The sequence below is a fragment of the Phycodurus eques genome, chromosome 4 (assembly GCF_024500275.1).
Source record: "Phycodurus eques isolate BA_2022a chromosome 4, UOR_Pequ_1.1, whole genome shotgun sequence".
Lineage (NCBI taxonomy): Eukaryota > Metazoa > Chordata > Actinopteri > Syngnathiformes > Syngnathidae > Phycodurus > Phycodurus eques.
Window position 1 is genome coordinate 21,394,206 of NC_084528.1, and position 16,348 is coordinate 21,410,553.

The 16,348-nt window shown below is 42.6% G+C and overlaps 1 protein-coding gene across 2 annotated transcripts in view; it reads left to right on the top strand.

The window, feature by feature from the left end:
* The first annotated feature begins 517 nt into the window (after positions 1 to 517).
* The window catches only part of slc9a1a (solute carrier family 9 member A1a), a 54,387-nt gene continuing 38,556 nt past the window's right edge, over positions 518 to 16,348 (top strand). For both annotated transcript variants that reach the window (XM_061674629.1, XM_061674630.1), the window contains exon 1: positions 518 to 1,591. In XM_061674629.1, coding sequence (XP_061530613.1) covers positions 1,300 to 1,591 — 292 coding nt within the window. In that variant the 5' untranslated portion in view covers positions 518 to 1,299. The remainder of the gene's footprint in view (positions 1,592 to 16,348) is intronic.

A 16,348-nucleotide genomic window follows, 5' to 3' on the forward strand; every position in this document is an offset into this window, starting at 1 on the left:
AGCTGGGATTCTGAACTTTTGTCGCATATTCATCTTTTGATCTGAAACCCAAATATCTTCAATATACAACAAAAACAAAGGATTTGACCTTGCCGTTCCAATACTTTTGGAGGGGACAGTAGATATCTGCAACACATATCCAGTCTAGCTGTAAAATGTTAAGCGGGCCTTGCCCTACCCACAGACTGTACTTTTGCCGAGGTCTGGTTTATTCAGTCGCTTCCTCGCACGAGACAAACCCGCTAATTTCAGCCACACAAGAAGTTGGCTGCGTAAGGTGACCTTGAATTCTTGATCATTGTGCCTTTTGATGGATTGATGTCGCAGTAAAAATTCCTGGGAATTTTTTTAAATTGTGAAAAATATGAATGAAGAAAGTCCCATTTTAACTGACTGAAAGCTAGTGTATTTGATGCGCTCAAGTGATCAAAGAGATCACATGAGAGTCATGAGGTTCTAGTTCTCTCATAGGCCCGACAACTTAAACCTCCATGCCGGTCGGCGTCGCTGTCTGACGGCTACCGTCCTCCCTCCCTCCAAGGCTTTGAAGGTTGAACGAGGCAAAACACAACTGGAGCAGTCGGCGGCGACCTGGCGCAACAAGCCTGGAAAGAAGCGACCGACGCGACCCACTCCAAGGCGGTCTGCATCGCGGCTCACCCTTCCCTGAACTGACCCCGCCAAGGTCCTCCTCCTCCTCCGTGGGTGTAGGAGACGGGGGAATTACCACCGCACACGGACACTGACTAGCAAACCCATTTGAAAAAGTTAGCGTTTACTCGGCGATGAGACAAAATGCGGCGCGGTTGTTTCGCGGCTACACGTCAAGGTCAGAATCTGAGTGACGACGACGACGCCGCCGCTTCGCGAGCGACTTTGTCCGGAAGGGGACGGAGAGGAGGCGCGGAGGGGGATGCCGCTGCGTTTCGTTTGTCTCCAGCATCAACGATGACACATTTCCCCGGAGAGGACGTCCGCGCTTGCTGCTAAGTCACGCGGACTAAACTTGTTTAAAAGCCCGAAGAAACACCGGAGACTCGTTCTGACTTTTGAAATTGTCGTTCGTGTATTGTTTTACGAACCTCCTTCTGTTACCGCGACGTTTCCTGTTTCCACCCTTCCACGGCCCTAGGCTGCTCACCTGGCGAGCCAAGACTCTCAACACCGGCTAGCTAAGCGAATAAACCTCCCCTGGTTCCACGCGTTTAGACACGGTAGGTTCATGTGGCGAAGTTCGAACCAACAAACGGTCCAACTTGCTTGAACTTTAAACGAGCACCCCCCCGACCCACAAAAAAAATGTGCCCGCGAAAAGGCTCGCGTCACCCGGGCGGCTTCGGGAGCAGCTTGCCGGAGCGAGGGCTCCTCGTGCTGCTGCTGCTGGTGCTCCTGCAGGGTTCCGTGCTGCCTCTCGGAGCCGCCAGCTCACCGGACGTGGGCCACCGAGACGAGTCGGACGTTCACGTCGTGGCGGAGGAGAAGCACAACTTCACCAAGAAACCCTTCCCGGTCCTCAGCTTCGAGTACAAACACATCCAGACTCCCTTCGAGATCTCCTTATGGGTCCTGCTGGCTTCGCTGATGAAATTAGGTGAGTTGTTTTTGTGTGTTTGGCATTCATGTTTGTGTTCAGTAGTCACATGGCGAGCTGTCATAAAAGGTAGGTACACTTTTACAATAAGATCTAATGCAGCTATTAAAAAAACACACAGATGATATGCTCATTAATTATTCATTGAGTTACAGTGGTATAGAAACTGCACTGCATCATACTTGTTGACCTGACTAAGATATAAAAGGCTCAACTGCTGTCTTTATGATGCAGTATAGTTCCACATTGCTAAAATAACACAAGAAACTCTTCTAGTAACCTTGTATTATGTTGAAAAATAATTACATTGATTATGTTGCGGGTCATTTTGACCTGTACTGTGTAAATCCAGTCAAAACAGTAAAAAAAACCCGGGTTAAACCAAGTAACAACTTTATTTTAGATTGTGTAAACATTTAGAAAAGAGATATGCAATACATGTTTAATTCCAACACTATATTTAAGAACGATTTTAGTTAAAGTTTTTCCCTCTTTACAAACATTTGTTTGTTTCATTTAACTTGCCCATTTTCTCAGATTTTCAATGTTCTACATTTTAAATGTTCTCCACATGATGGACAGAATGTATCTGTGTGCTTTCTGCAGATGTAATTCTTGCATTTCACACAAGTAATACTTGTTTTACTGTCCTCTCGGGACGGACAGACCTGGCATCTTTTCCGTTTCTTTACACCTGTATCCACTGGATCCATTGCAGGTTGGTTGGATGACTTGAGCTTGACCTTTTCAATGACAGCTGCAGCTGCTGGGGATCGAGCTGGCCTGGCTCGGCTCTGGATCTTGGGAATGACGAGTGCTTTGCCGGGTTCTTCCAGGAAAAGCCGACGTCGGTGTAATTTTCCGGCATTCCATCGCTGGTTGATTTCAGTCCGCAGGACATGCGCATTGTAAGCAGACACATCCACAATGTTGTAGAAAATCACCAAGGGCCAACGGGCAGTCTTGCACTGGCAGCTGTATGTTGCTGTGACTTTGTCCAGATTGTCAACTCCTCCTTTGGTGGAGTTGTAGTCTAGGATCATTTGTGGCTTCATGTCTTATCTTGTGCTCACAGATCCATCTGTGTGCATTATGCTCATTACAAGAACATTCTTGTTTCTCTTTGGGCAGTATGAAACAACTGTTGCTTTTTCAGTGAAGACAAATATTGAGGAATGCAGAAGTCTGCCCTTCATCTTCAGAATTTCACTGGGAAGTTCTGGCTTATTTCTTCTGACTGTTCCTAACATAGTCAGCTTTCTCTTCTGAAGTTCATCTCCAAGGCGGTAGGATGTAAAGAAGTTGTCACATGTGATGTTATGACCTTGCAGCCCTTCACTCATCTCCAGCACCACACTCATCCCCTGATTCTTCTCAGATACTGCTCCAGTTAGCTTTCCAGTGAACACTTGCATATTCCATGCATAGCTAGATTTTGCATCACAGGCTGCCCATATTTTGATGCCATACTTGTCAGGCTTGTTCGGCATGTACTGTCGGAAAGGACAGCACCCCCTGAATGGAACAAGGCGCTCATCTACGGTAACATGGGGACCAGGATTGTACAACAAAGGTTTGACCCATTTATCCCATACATCTCTGATCGCAGTTAGTTTGTCTCTTTCACGTCGACCAGCTCTGGTGTCGCGGTTGTCAAATTGGATCACACGAGAGATCATGAGAAATGTCTCCAGAGAGATTGTTGCTCGAAAAATTGGCCTTCCATTCTCTTCATTCCATAGACTTGCAGTTGCTTCTCCCTTTGACCTGTACACTCCAGCTAATACCAGAATTCCAATGTACGCATGCAAGTCAGTCTGATCCAGTGGCTTCCATTTCTCTTGAAATACACGCCTCCCTTCCAAGTTGGTCATGTCCAATATAATCCTCTCTATTGGTGGGGATATGAAGAGCTGAAATGCTGATTGCATACCATCAACTCGTGTGATAGCAAATCTTGTAGGACCAGGAGTCATTTTGATGACATTGGAAGATGACAGTCTGCCTCGGCTTTGGTGTGGTGATGTTGACCATTTTATATGACCATCTTTAGATGCCCATGTCCCATCTGTGGATGATGATTGCTGCATTCCTTGATTTTCATCTGATGGCAAGACAACGGCATCCTCCTCCTCGTAGGAAAATTGACAATCTGGATCATCAATAACATTGTCCTCTGTCTCTGAAACATCCTCTGTCTCTGAAATATCTTCCTCTGCATCACTATCACAGTTCAAAATCTGTGATAAAGCTTGTTGAGATGTAAAACTTATGGAGCTAAGTTTTGGTGCGTTCGTCAAAGAGTTTACACGAGAACAATAACAAGGACAAGGGAGAGAAAGTTCCTCCTCAACACACACCTGGGTCTCTGGGTCTGAATGGCTACTCAGAGGAAATCTAAATAAAGTACATAAAAATACATGTTTAGTTTGGATCTGAACAGCTACTTTCCCCACATTAAAGTGTGCACAAAATGACCGCAACATCATCTTTGTATACAAACTCTGCACAGACATTCCACTACACATCAGGTTGTTCAGATTTTGCACACTAGTTCAAGACCCTAGATGAGGAAAAGTCACAAAATTTCATGAAGAAAAAAAAAAGGATAACCAGTACTTTGGCCAACACAAAAACTGAAATGGGTCAAATTGACCCACAACATAATACAAGGGTTAATGTGTTTTGTTCTATGCATTTTTCTTGTTTTAAAAAACAGCATTAATTTTTGGGCACCACCACTTTCCCTCCTCGCACATACCAACTCGCTCCACTTGCAAAGCCGCTCTAAGTAAACCATTTGATTGGCTGAGTCGGGTCACATGGGATAAGTTACAATGCACAAGGAAAAAGTTACAATGCACATGGAAAGCTGTCACAAAGTTGCACATGTTGAATTACAGCAGGGCAGTATGGTGGTCTCGAGGTTCGTCCCTTTTATACCCTTATCACCTAAAGCTTCAATGGTATCTTTTTGCAGCATAGGATGGTGTTTGAGGAGCATGTCTGCACCACAGTTCTGAGGCTCTGTGTTCCAATTTTGGCCCCCGCCGTTCCAGTGTGGAGGTTGTGTGTTCTCCTCCTGGTACTCCAGCTTCCTCCCACATTGCAAAAACATGCATGATCGCTTCCTTGAAGACTAAATTGTCCCGAGGTGTTAGTGTGAATACTTCTGCTCATATGGAACACATTTAGAAAGGAACTGAATTAATGGAACAGCTTAAACTACTTTTTCAGCATCTTCATGTGTTAAAAGATGACATTGTGTTAACAGGTAACTTTATAGACTTTTATAAAGCTGCTGAATCAGCGTTTTAATTGGCCGAGCCGTGTCATGTGGGATGAGTTATGATGCACAACAAAAGCTATCGCTAATACTGCCGTAATTCCACTAAACGTGCGCATGTTAAATTACAACTGCCTCACAGTTCTGGGTTTGAATCTCAGGTCTGGGCTTCCTCAGTGGAGTTTTCTTGTTCTCCCCTTGCTCGCATGGGTTTTCTTTGGGTATTCCAGCTTCCTCCCATGTTATAAAAACTAGGCTTTACACGATCAGGATTTTTGGGGCCAGTGAATCAGCAAGTTTAAAAAAACGATAACCGATCTGATCACGAGATGGAGGAATGTGTCTATTTAAATGACCTGTTCATTTACTGTATATACTTGTGTACTTAATTGCTAAAAAAAATTATATTTACAATAAATAATGTATCTTTGTTCCTCTATTTATGCCAGTGAGGGATGCTGACAGACAGAACAAATGAATGGTCTTCTATTAGATGGCAGGAAGTAAATACAGTAATTCATGTGTCCACTTTTGGTGACATTTTTGTTTGTTGGTGTGCCGTGAGATTTTTCACTTGTAAAATATTTTCCTTGGTTCCATAAAGGTTGGAAATCACTGCTCTCGTCACATCGTGTATTCTAATCAGTCAGGTCAAACCAACATTACATGACAGAAATAATGGGTGCTAACTTACTGTAATTAAATTACTTTATTTTGAATTAAATGACTTCACTCACGGTGGTCGACTGGTTAGAGCATCTGCATCACAGTTCTGAGGACCGGGTTTCGAATCCCGGCCCCGCCTGTGTGGAGTTTGTATGTTCTCCCCGTGCCTGCATGGGTTTTCTCCGGGCACTACGGTTTCCTCCCACATCCCAAAAAACATGCATGGTAGGTTGATTGAATACTCAAAATTGCCCGTAGGTGTGAATGTGAGTGCGACTGGTTGGTTGTTTAAATGTGCCCTGCGATTGGCTGGCAACCAGTTCAGTGTGTACCCCGCCTCCTGCCCAAAGATAGCTGGGATAGGCTCCAGCACTTCCGCAATCCTTGTGAGGATAAGCGGCTTGGAAAATGGATGGCCGGATGGACTTCACCCACACCGAAACTTTAGAGGATGATTCGACAGAACGGCGGCATGTTTACGTACAACCGTTAGCGCTAGCACTAGCTTGCTAGGCTACATAACGTTTTTGTTGCCTGCTTGCGAGCCCTATCATATTAAAAGTACGTGAACATGCCTCAAGCAAGCCTTAAACGAACGTCCTCTCCTGTCCTGAGCACTGGTGACCACCAACACACGGTTTTCCCCATTTTGTCCTTATAATACAAAGTCGATGCACTCCACTCTTGTTGTCGTCTCCACGGTAACGAGTGTATCCTGTCGCATTTGAGTTGACAAGATAAAGCCCAATGATCTTAAAAAACGGGATGTGGTGGTATTGGAATACAAGATTTTATTGCAGTAGTCTGACGTCGTGCAATCTTGAAAGGGCAAATTTGTCTTGTCGTCTGATCCGGCGGGCATTACGTGTTGTCTGTTCCACACTTCCAATGTGTTTTTTTTGTTTTTTTTATAAAATAACTTTATTGGCCGTCAGATATTTACAGGACTACGCCAGAAGATACGCGACAAGGCTAAAAATAAAACTAGCTTTTGGTTTCAAATATACTGTGCACGATGGCGACGCGGAGTAAATGTCTTTTGCGGAGCTGATCAATGATTGGCGAATTATGACATTAAAGCCGATCCACATAAAATGCTAATTATCGGCGTAAAGTTGAATAAAAACATCCATGTTAGGGGCTTTGAAGACAAAATTGTTGGAGCTGTGAATGTGAGTGTAGATGCTTGTTTGTCTACATGTTCCGTGCAATTCGCCGGCGACCAGTCCAGGGTGTAGCCCGCATCTCTCACCACACGTCAGCTGAGGGCAAGAGCTATAGGAAATGTATGGATGGGTATTACGAGGGTTGATGGTCTGGGTCTGTTGTCCGCCAATTGAGGACAATGCGGTCTAGGTTGCGGTTTGAATCACAATCACATGCTGGAAAGAGAGTAGAATGGCTTATCCAGAAGCAGCACAATGCTGATAATTCACCCAGATAAAGCACATCTTTGCTGAATGCAATGTTACTCAGATAACAAGCCTGTCGCAACTCTTTGTTTACTGATGCCAAGATTGGACTTGACAGATAAACTGACGGAAAAGGCCAAACTGTTAAGCTTCATTGAATTTGCTGAGTTCAGTTGTTCTCTCAAGAGGTTAAAATCTTTATTGATGATTGCTGGTGACATGGAGAGGACTCCTCTGTGCTTTTACAGTTCAGCAGAGTGATGACTAAGCAGCCTTTATGCGGTCTTGGGATGACTGAGAGCAACAGTTTGACTTAATATCACAGCAGTAACAATAATAATAATACTGTTACCTCAGGTCCGCTAGAATTTGCCTCAAATAAAGTTACGCGTGGTCCTTCCGTCATTGTCCTAAATAGAGATGCAACGATATGAAAATATCTTTTGCGATTATTGTGACCAAAAATATCACAGTTGCTCAAGGAAATGTAAACAAAACAATCACAGATATGTGCACCTTAAGCACTGTAACACGCCTACGCACTTTTCATTTGTTAACAATTGTAAACTATGGCAACCAAAATACATTTTAATGCACGCAAGATCCGTAAATACTGTAAGTTACAGCAGAGCACGTGACGTCGATCTCTTGGTTGGTCACAAGAATGTAAACAGATTTGCTTTATGGCCTAGTGAGTGAATAAACGACACAAATAAACAAAATGGAGCAAAACAAGTATTTATTGATAACTGTAATAATTAACTGGATAATCTAGCACAGTGATTCCAAACCAGTTTGCTGAGGGACTTTAGGCTACGTTCACAATGCAGGGCCTGATGCCCAATTTTTTAAAGTCAAGTCAGATCTTCTTATGTAGTCATTGAAATTAAAAAACAAATGTGACTTCTACTGTGAACGAAATGTTTCTGTGAAGTGACACACATACGCACAAAATGTTACATTGTGCATGCACACAAACACGAGGTGGTGTGTTTTTACGGAATTAAATATGGCCCCGCGTGTAGGTCGCAATTGTGGCAATTTCAAGGATTTGTGCTTGAACTGACTGGTCCCCGGCTATACATTTATCAGTTCTAAACCATATTCTTTTCACCACTGACTGTTTTCTGCTCCTTTGTCCGCCTTTGCTTGTCATGAGTGTCTGTTTTGTCAAACAATTTAGAAGTTTTTTTGGCTTTTTCATGACATATAGGTCGGATGAGTGCGACCTGAGCATCCAGACTGTACTCATATGTCAACATACAAAAAGAGGCCTGCGTCTGACTTGGAAAAAATAAATAAATTGTACTGTTTACATTGACATCAAAAAGTCAGATACATGTCACATTGGGCAAAAATGGAATTGACCTGCAGTGTGAACATAGCCTTAATGTGCTATGAGAGGTCATCGTGTGTGCCAAGAGAAATTATCCAATTTCACTTAACTGATGTGAAAATTATTGTTTGTTTTTCTATTTATACCAGCAACGTATCATGACAACATGAACAATTAAATGCTCTTCCACTAGATGGCAGAAGGTACAATTAAACCTGTGTATCCACATGTTGTCATTCATACAACAGAATAAAAACTTTTTTGTTCCTCTAAACAGGTAAAGATTTCACTCTTAAGTAAATCTGAGATTGAGATTTTTTAAGCATACTTTTTGTGAATTTTTGATGGTAGTGTGCTGTGGGCTTTTTGAAGTGTAAAATATGTGCCTTGGGTAAATAAAGGTTGGGAAAAATTAATCTAGCAGGCTACAACACACCAGCACTTTTAAAGCACAACTCAATTACAAAACAAGACACTAGCATACCAAACTGAAGACGTATCCTTTAAGAAAGGGTCTAATCTGTTAATATCCCACCTGTTGATATGATGAATTTCAAGCATATCAATAATGTCTCTCTTTATCCTGTTAGTTGACTATGCTATTGCTAATAACACGCTGCGTCACAGTGTCTGAAGACGAGCCGGCGACAGAGCTGTTTACTCTGAGACTCTATTAACAATATAAAATGCTAACTGTTAGAATTTGTTTTCAGTTTTATAAGTAAACTGTTTCATCCCTAATCCTAAATACGGGATATGCGCAACCAACTTCTGCATCTGCACTTTTGTAGAATATCATAACACCCCATTAAACAACACATTCATGTAAATGCTGATGCTGTTCCACTCACGGGCTGTTGGTGACGGTAGCGTGCAATACGATTTTTACAAATACAATACCACGCACACCAATCTTTTTTCAGTCGCTCCCATCCGCTGGATCTGGCGGGCCACTGCGCTGTGTGACCGCAATGTAAGCGGACTGTATTCGATTCAAATGAAATTCAAACACCGTAATGTCATAGATAACAGTAACCAAAGAGAAGGCATATAGTTGTTGACAAGATGGTGGACGCAGAAGGCTGGAAGAGACACCAGTGTGACTGTAGACTGACTGACTGGTGGCCGTAAGCCTCCAATTAACCCAGGAAGGCAGGAAAATGGGATGCAGGTAATTGAATGTGGCTGCTTCACTGCTCGGCCAGGTCCCCGTGTCGGCGCCTGATGGACCCCTCATCTCTTACGTGGCTTGAATGCGCCATCCACAGTCCATTTATCTCCTTGGCCACCCCTGTCTGTCTGTCTGCACATAAACAGATATAATATATAATTCCCAATCTCTTTAGCTAACCTCATTTCCACTTGCTGCAGCTCCAGTAAATTACAATTGTATGACAAATGCCACAAAAGAACTTTAGATACTAAATCATCAAAGTGCCTGTGTGTATTGTTCAGTTTTGTGCCACTCTGTTTTGCTGTAATCATATCCAGTTGATACCAGAACATTATCTAAATGACCACCTCCTCCTTTTTTTGTCTTAAATTATTAATAAACGTACACAACTAATGAGTAACATTATCGCCGGCCATATAATATGCCCTATCATGACATCAAATATCTAACAGAATACAGATAACATTGAAAGCATTTGAAAAATACCCTTCTTCTGTTCTTGTCTGACATATTTCTTTTCTGTTATATGTGGACGTTACAATTAACCTTAAGAATGTCTTATTTATATGTTAATAATGACACTATGCTTTTAGCTGCTGACATTATAATTACGTGGAATCTTGGCTGGTTTGTATTCCAAGCATCACTAGAATTTGAATGTTAAATGCTGAGATGCTATCGCCAAGCCAAAAAGGCTTTAGACTCGAAAAAAATGAACTGCTGGTCAATACAATACAGCTCTCATTCAAAATCCCCAGATAGTACTTAAATATACCCACGGGGAGGGGGGGAGGTGCTGTATGATCAAGGATAACAACAAATCAAAGAAATCAATGTGGAAATCAGATTAGATGCTTGGTAAGGGCTTTGAGGCAAGAACACATGATCATTGAAACATTATTGCTCCTCCCCATGGTCTCATCTTTGATCTTCTTGCATCGCTCACAAGAAAAAGTAAAACATTTTCTAGTATGTGTTTGGGAAACCCCAGACAAATCACACCTTTTGTTCTTTTGTCTTTTAAAAATGTGTGGAAGAATAATATCAGACAAGTTGAAGATGAATTGGCCCTCACACACCTGTGCCAGTAGTTTTATGGCATGTCATCAAACTTTGCCGCCACCATCTGCCCACATGCAAAGACAGAAAATCACCCATCCGTCCAGTGTATATTGTTAAAATTTAGTAGCAATGATACCAAATCTCTAGGGCAAGTTTGTCTTTGAAGGAGCCCTGGAAATTACCAAAAAGACATGTCCACCAAATTTCATGTTGCTATGTGGAACTGCCTTCTGGGGTAGATATTTAAAACACTTCCATACGGCCTATGGAAAAACCCCTGAATATCCCCCTTGGCTTCCACTCACATAAACGTACTGTAGCTCAAAGACTAATAATGTTTTGCGTAAGAGGACCTTGACCCGGAAGCTCTCGCTAAGTTAAATGATTACTGCTGTTGTGGTTGAGTCCAAAGTTAAATGACTATTGGCAGACCCATCATCGTTATCCTATATTTTGTAGCATTGTTATCTCTTTAACATATGTGGGAAAGATTCCAGGTTAACCATTTAAAGCCTCACCCTTGGCAACGCGCAAGTCGATTTAGATGTGCTACTTATATTTGAGATTAATCTTTTTTATTTATTTTTTTATTTTTTATTTTTTATTTTTATGAAACAATGTCTAGAAGTGAGATTACATTATTTAGGTTTAGAATGGTGTTCTTATGCTGCTGCTATCAAAAGTCCTTAGAATGGTGTTCTTATGCTGCTGTTATCAAAAGTCCATAGCTGCAGTTTTATGCCGAGTGTTTAGTGTTTACTGTAGTATCAGGGATCATCATCTATTAATATGCCAGCTGTTTAGCCATTATTCTGCAATGCAAACCAATGCCATTGTTTTGCAACTTCAGGAGCAAAATGGTACCTATCAACCAAAAACTCACCCCTTAACAAAACATATTTGACACACGGTCGGTCATGTTCAGAGCTACTCTTTGAAGCACGGTCGATCGGGCTCAGAGCTATTATTTTACAAATTGTTTATAGAGCTACACAGATGGTCTTTGTCGGTCATGTTCAGAGCTACTCTTTGAAACATGGTCATTTCATGTTCAAACCATCTTTTTGAGACAGCCGGTCATTTTCAGAGATGCTCTTTGACACATTTGTTCATGTTCAGAGCTATTTTTTGAAACATGGTTGGTCATGTTCAGAGCTACTCTTTGACTCATGGTTGGTCATGTTCAGAGGTACTCTTTGAATCATGGTCGGTCATGTTATGAGATTTGACACATGGTCAATCATGTTCAGAGCTACACGTTGACACATGGTCTTTGGTCGTCAGAGGTACCGTGACACTCAGTGCTATTCTTTTGACACAGTCGATCATGTTTAGGGCTACTCTTTGACACACTGTCATGTCATATTCAAAGCTACTCTTTGGCACTGTTGGTCATGCTCAGAGAGGCTCTTTGACGCTCAGTCGGTCATATTCAGAGCAACTGTAATACATGCCAAATCAGAGGTACTCTTTGAGTCATGGTTGTTCTTGTCCAGAGCTACTCTTTGACACAGTCATGTTCAGAGCTACTCTTTGACACATGGTTAGTCAGCTTCGGGGTTACATTTTAACACGGTCAGTTGTGTTCAGAGCTACTCTTTGACATATGGTCGGTTGTGTTCAGAGCTGCTTTTTGACACAGATTACTCATTCATGTTCAGTGCTACTTTTTGACATAGTCATGTTTAGAGCTACTCTTGGACACATGGTCGATCATCTTCAGAGTTATATTTTGACACGTAGTCTTTGTTGGTCATATTCAGAGCTCCTTGAGATTCAGTGCTACTCTTTGACACATGGTCGGTCATAGTCAGGGCTACTCTGACATTTAGAGCTATTCTTTGACATGTGGTTGGTCATGTTCAAAGATGTGTTCATGTCCAGAAAATGCGTTTATTGTTTGCATCACCAAAGAGTCTGTGTATGTGTTGAGCTTCCAAGGCGATTCAGCCTGCCAGTAGTGTGCAATTAATCACCTAGCAACCAGACATGGCTCCTGACCTTCTGTGCAGTGCATTGCTTAATGGATGAGCCGTTACCCTTTGGTTGGTTGTAATAACCTCGCTGCTTGAAGGCTCCCAGGAGGGAGTGAGGGCCAAGGACACTAGCGTGGCGGTCATTAACAAGCAGCAGCCAGGAATGACGAGTGAAGTTGGGGAATGTGACCACCTACGTTCTACACTTACCAAGAGACACTTGAGACCGTTCCTTCATGTGTGTTGTTGTACACTGCAACTTATTCAGTCTCCTGTGTTGTGCTCTATAGCCCATGTCAAATGAAGGCCAGTGTTTGAGTCATGCAGGAGAGATGAAACAATGTGTCATCTGTCAGCCCTCAGCTTCGTTTTGGCCGCCGACTGAGATTCCTGGAGGGTTTTAGGAAAATTCCCAAAGGTTTTTTTTTCCCGGTGAGCTTGCATAGTCTTGTCTTTGTTAGGCAGCCATAAATTAAAATTTGTTACTTAATGTTTAATTCCTAAATCCAGCACTGATAGCGCTAATGCTGGAAGCAGTGTGGTTAATGAGTTTCTTTATCCAGTGGGGACTACTCTGTGTTGTCCACAAGGACTCCACCACCGTGTATCATTTCATTGTTTGCATTGTGAGGTTCTTTGTGTGCGCTTGTATTATCAACATTTTGCTTAGCAGTATTACTTAGTGGTTTCTGCTTGGGTTAGTTATGTGGGCTAGGCTAACCATTCAAAGCATTTGTATTCAATAGGAGATGAGATCAACTGCAAGAACAGTGAATCATTTAGCCATCAGTTTTCTAAATTGCTTAACCTCATTAGTTTGGAGCTTCAGTCAGTATACCAGTTGACTTTGGACGAGAGGTGGGGTACACCTTTGATTGGACAACCATTCACACTCACATTCTGAGTTTGGTCCGCATATCTGGCAGTAAGTTTCCGATGAGGCTTGGACTCCGCCAAGGCTGCCCTTTCTCACCGATTCTGTTCATAACCTTTATGGGCAGAATTTCAAGGCGCAGCCGAGGCATAGAGGGGGTCCAGTTTGGTGGCCTCAATATTGCATCTCTGCTTTTTTTCAGATGATGTAGTTCTGTTGGCTTCATCAAGCCATGAGCTCCAACTCTCACTGGAGCAGTTCGCAGCCGAGTGTGAGGCGGCTGGGATGAGAATCAGCACCTCCAAATCTGAGACCATGGTTCTCAGTCGGAAAAGGGTGGCGTGCCCTCTCCAGGTCGGGGATGAGATCATACCCCAAGTGGAGGAGTTCAAGTATCTTGGGGTCTTGTTCACGAGTGAGGGAAGAATGGAACGGGTGATTGACAGGCGGATCAGTGCAGCGTTTGCAGTGATGCGGACTTTGTATCGGTCCGTTGTGGTAAAGAAGTAGCTAAGCCGAAAGGCGAAGCTCTCCATTTACCGATCTATGTTCCTACCCTCACCTATGGTCACGAGCTGTAGGACCGAAAGAACACGATCCCGGATACAAGCGGCCAAAATGAGTTTCCTCCGCAGAGTGTCCGGGCTCTCCCTTAGAGATAGGGTGAGAAGCTCGGTCATCCGGGAGGTTCTCAGAGTAGATCCGCTGCTCCTCCTCATTGAGAGGAGCCAGATGAGGTGGCTGGGGCATCTGATTCGGATGCCTCCCGGACGCTTCCCCGATGAGGTGTTCAGAATCAGAATCATCTTTATTTGCCAAGTATGTCCAAAAAACACACAAGGAATTTGTCTCCGGTAGTTGGAGCCGATCTAGTACGACAACAGACAGTCAATTGACAGAGAACACTTTTGAGACATAAAGACATTGACAAAAAAAAAAAAAAAACAGTCACTGAGCAGTAAAGCTAGTTATCTGGTAATGCCGGTACTTTTTTTTTTTTTTTTTGACAATTGTGCAAAAAGATGCCGAAAAAGGAGTCCTCTAGCACTTAGAACAGTTCGAATGACTAATATTGCAATAGTCCGGTGCAATGACCATTGTGCAAAGGGCGCCGAGACTTGGAGTGTATGCGGTTTAAAGTGACGAGTAGTGCGATAATCTGGGACAATGTTGGTTGTGCAAATGTTGCAGATACTCCTCAATCAGTGTGCAAATGGAGCAGATACTACTCTGGCATGAGTGGCCAGTATTGGTCAACAACAGTCCCACCGGGAGGAGACCCCGGGGACGACCCAGGACGCGCTGGAGAGACTACGTCTTTCGGCTGACCTGGGAAGGCCTCGGGATCCCCCCGTAAGAGCTGGATGAAGTGGCTTAGGGAGAGGGAAGTCTGGGCCTCCCTGCTAAAGCTACTGCCCCGCGACCCGACCTCGGATAAGCGGTAGAAAATGAATGGATGGATGGATGGATGCTTTGATTCCAAGTGACAATGCGTATGTTTATGCTGGATGTTTATGTTTAGCCTGGGGTACATTATTCTTTAGTCTCTTAAAAGGCCACGATAAGGTTTGGTCTAAGCTCCACAAAAGCACAGAGACATTCTTTTGATGCTCGCTGATTTGAAGGTAGGTACAGGACTTGTGGGATATACTGACACCTCGGCAGTTAGAGCTCTGTAGATGTATAGATATCGTTGTGTTTTGCATGTGGAACTACTGTTTTGATAATGGTTGTAGCTGTACATCTTTGCGTTTAGAATTGCATGACTCAAAATACTACTGCCGTCATATTCACATAGTGACTTCCAAATACGCATACCCGTCGCTTTTAATTCTACCATTACAGTGGGCTTTCAATGCCACTCTATTGAGGCCCATTTTTTGCATCATGACTCAGGGCTTTGACGTCTCCCTTGCCAAAGTAACTTGGTACTAGTTCATTATACTTAATAACACTCAGAGGAATATCTTTCCATCAGGCATCGTGAGCCTCTTTGTCTTCATTTTCCAAGATCACACTGCAAGACTTTGAAATTCAGCAACATCAGAACACGTAGACTTAAATCAATGAGATCTGTTACTAGCAATCCTCGGGGTGCCTGCTGTTAAAATACGTGCCTAATGGCTATAACAAAAACATTATGCAATGTACTTTTTTTAAAAACATTTTTAATAGTCCATATTTCTTTTAAAAGCAGCTAAAATGCATGTTGTGAGGCCACTCCCAGTTGTTTGTTTTCATGGATTTTGCAGGGAAAAGTTCACTTTGTCCTGACAAGTGTGTGTGCCAATTTGCTCTTCTGACTGAAGTCATAAAGATCCTTCCCATCAATCACTTCCTCAATATGAGTAATAAACAATTTGTATTCAAACATGCAGTTTTTAGTCGCTATCAATATATTTCATTGTGCTAATGTGCTTATAGTATTTCCCTATAGTAGCGGTGACTCAACTTTTGCGTACAGTGGGAGGTGACTAGCTGTGTCGTCACAACATTCTTGTTTTTTTTCTTCTCTTGGCACAACTTCCCTCTTGGCTTAACTTGCTCTGTTTGCAGATCTTTTGTTTCCTTTTATAGAAGAGAATCATATTTCACATGTAACAGGCTAAATAAACAAAGCCCCCTGATCAATGTGCTAATACTAGAAAGCTGAGACTAAAGATTGGCTTGTAATTACACTGCAGGTTTCCAATTGAGATTTAGTGCCCCTGTCTGGTTTTAATTTACAAGTGCTTTCAAATGACCCATTTTCAATAACCCGAAACAATGATTTATTTGGCTTGGACTGACTATTCACTGCGTTTGTTTAGATACAGGCAACCTCCACCTTACTCACGCTTGTTTTCCTTTTTAATTAATCCACTGTAGTTTTCATTTTGTGCAGAATATCACTTGTATAGTAAGGCTTGGGGGTTGAATCGATAGCGACGCATCGACTTTATTAATCCACAATGAGTCAGTTAATTGTCAA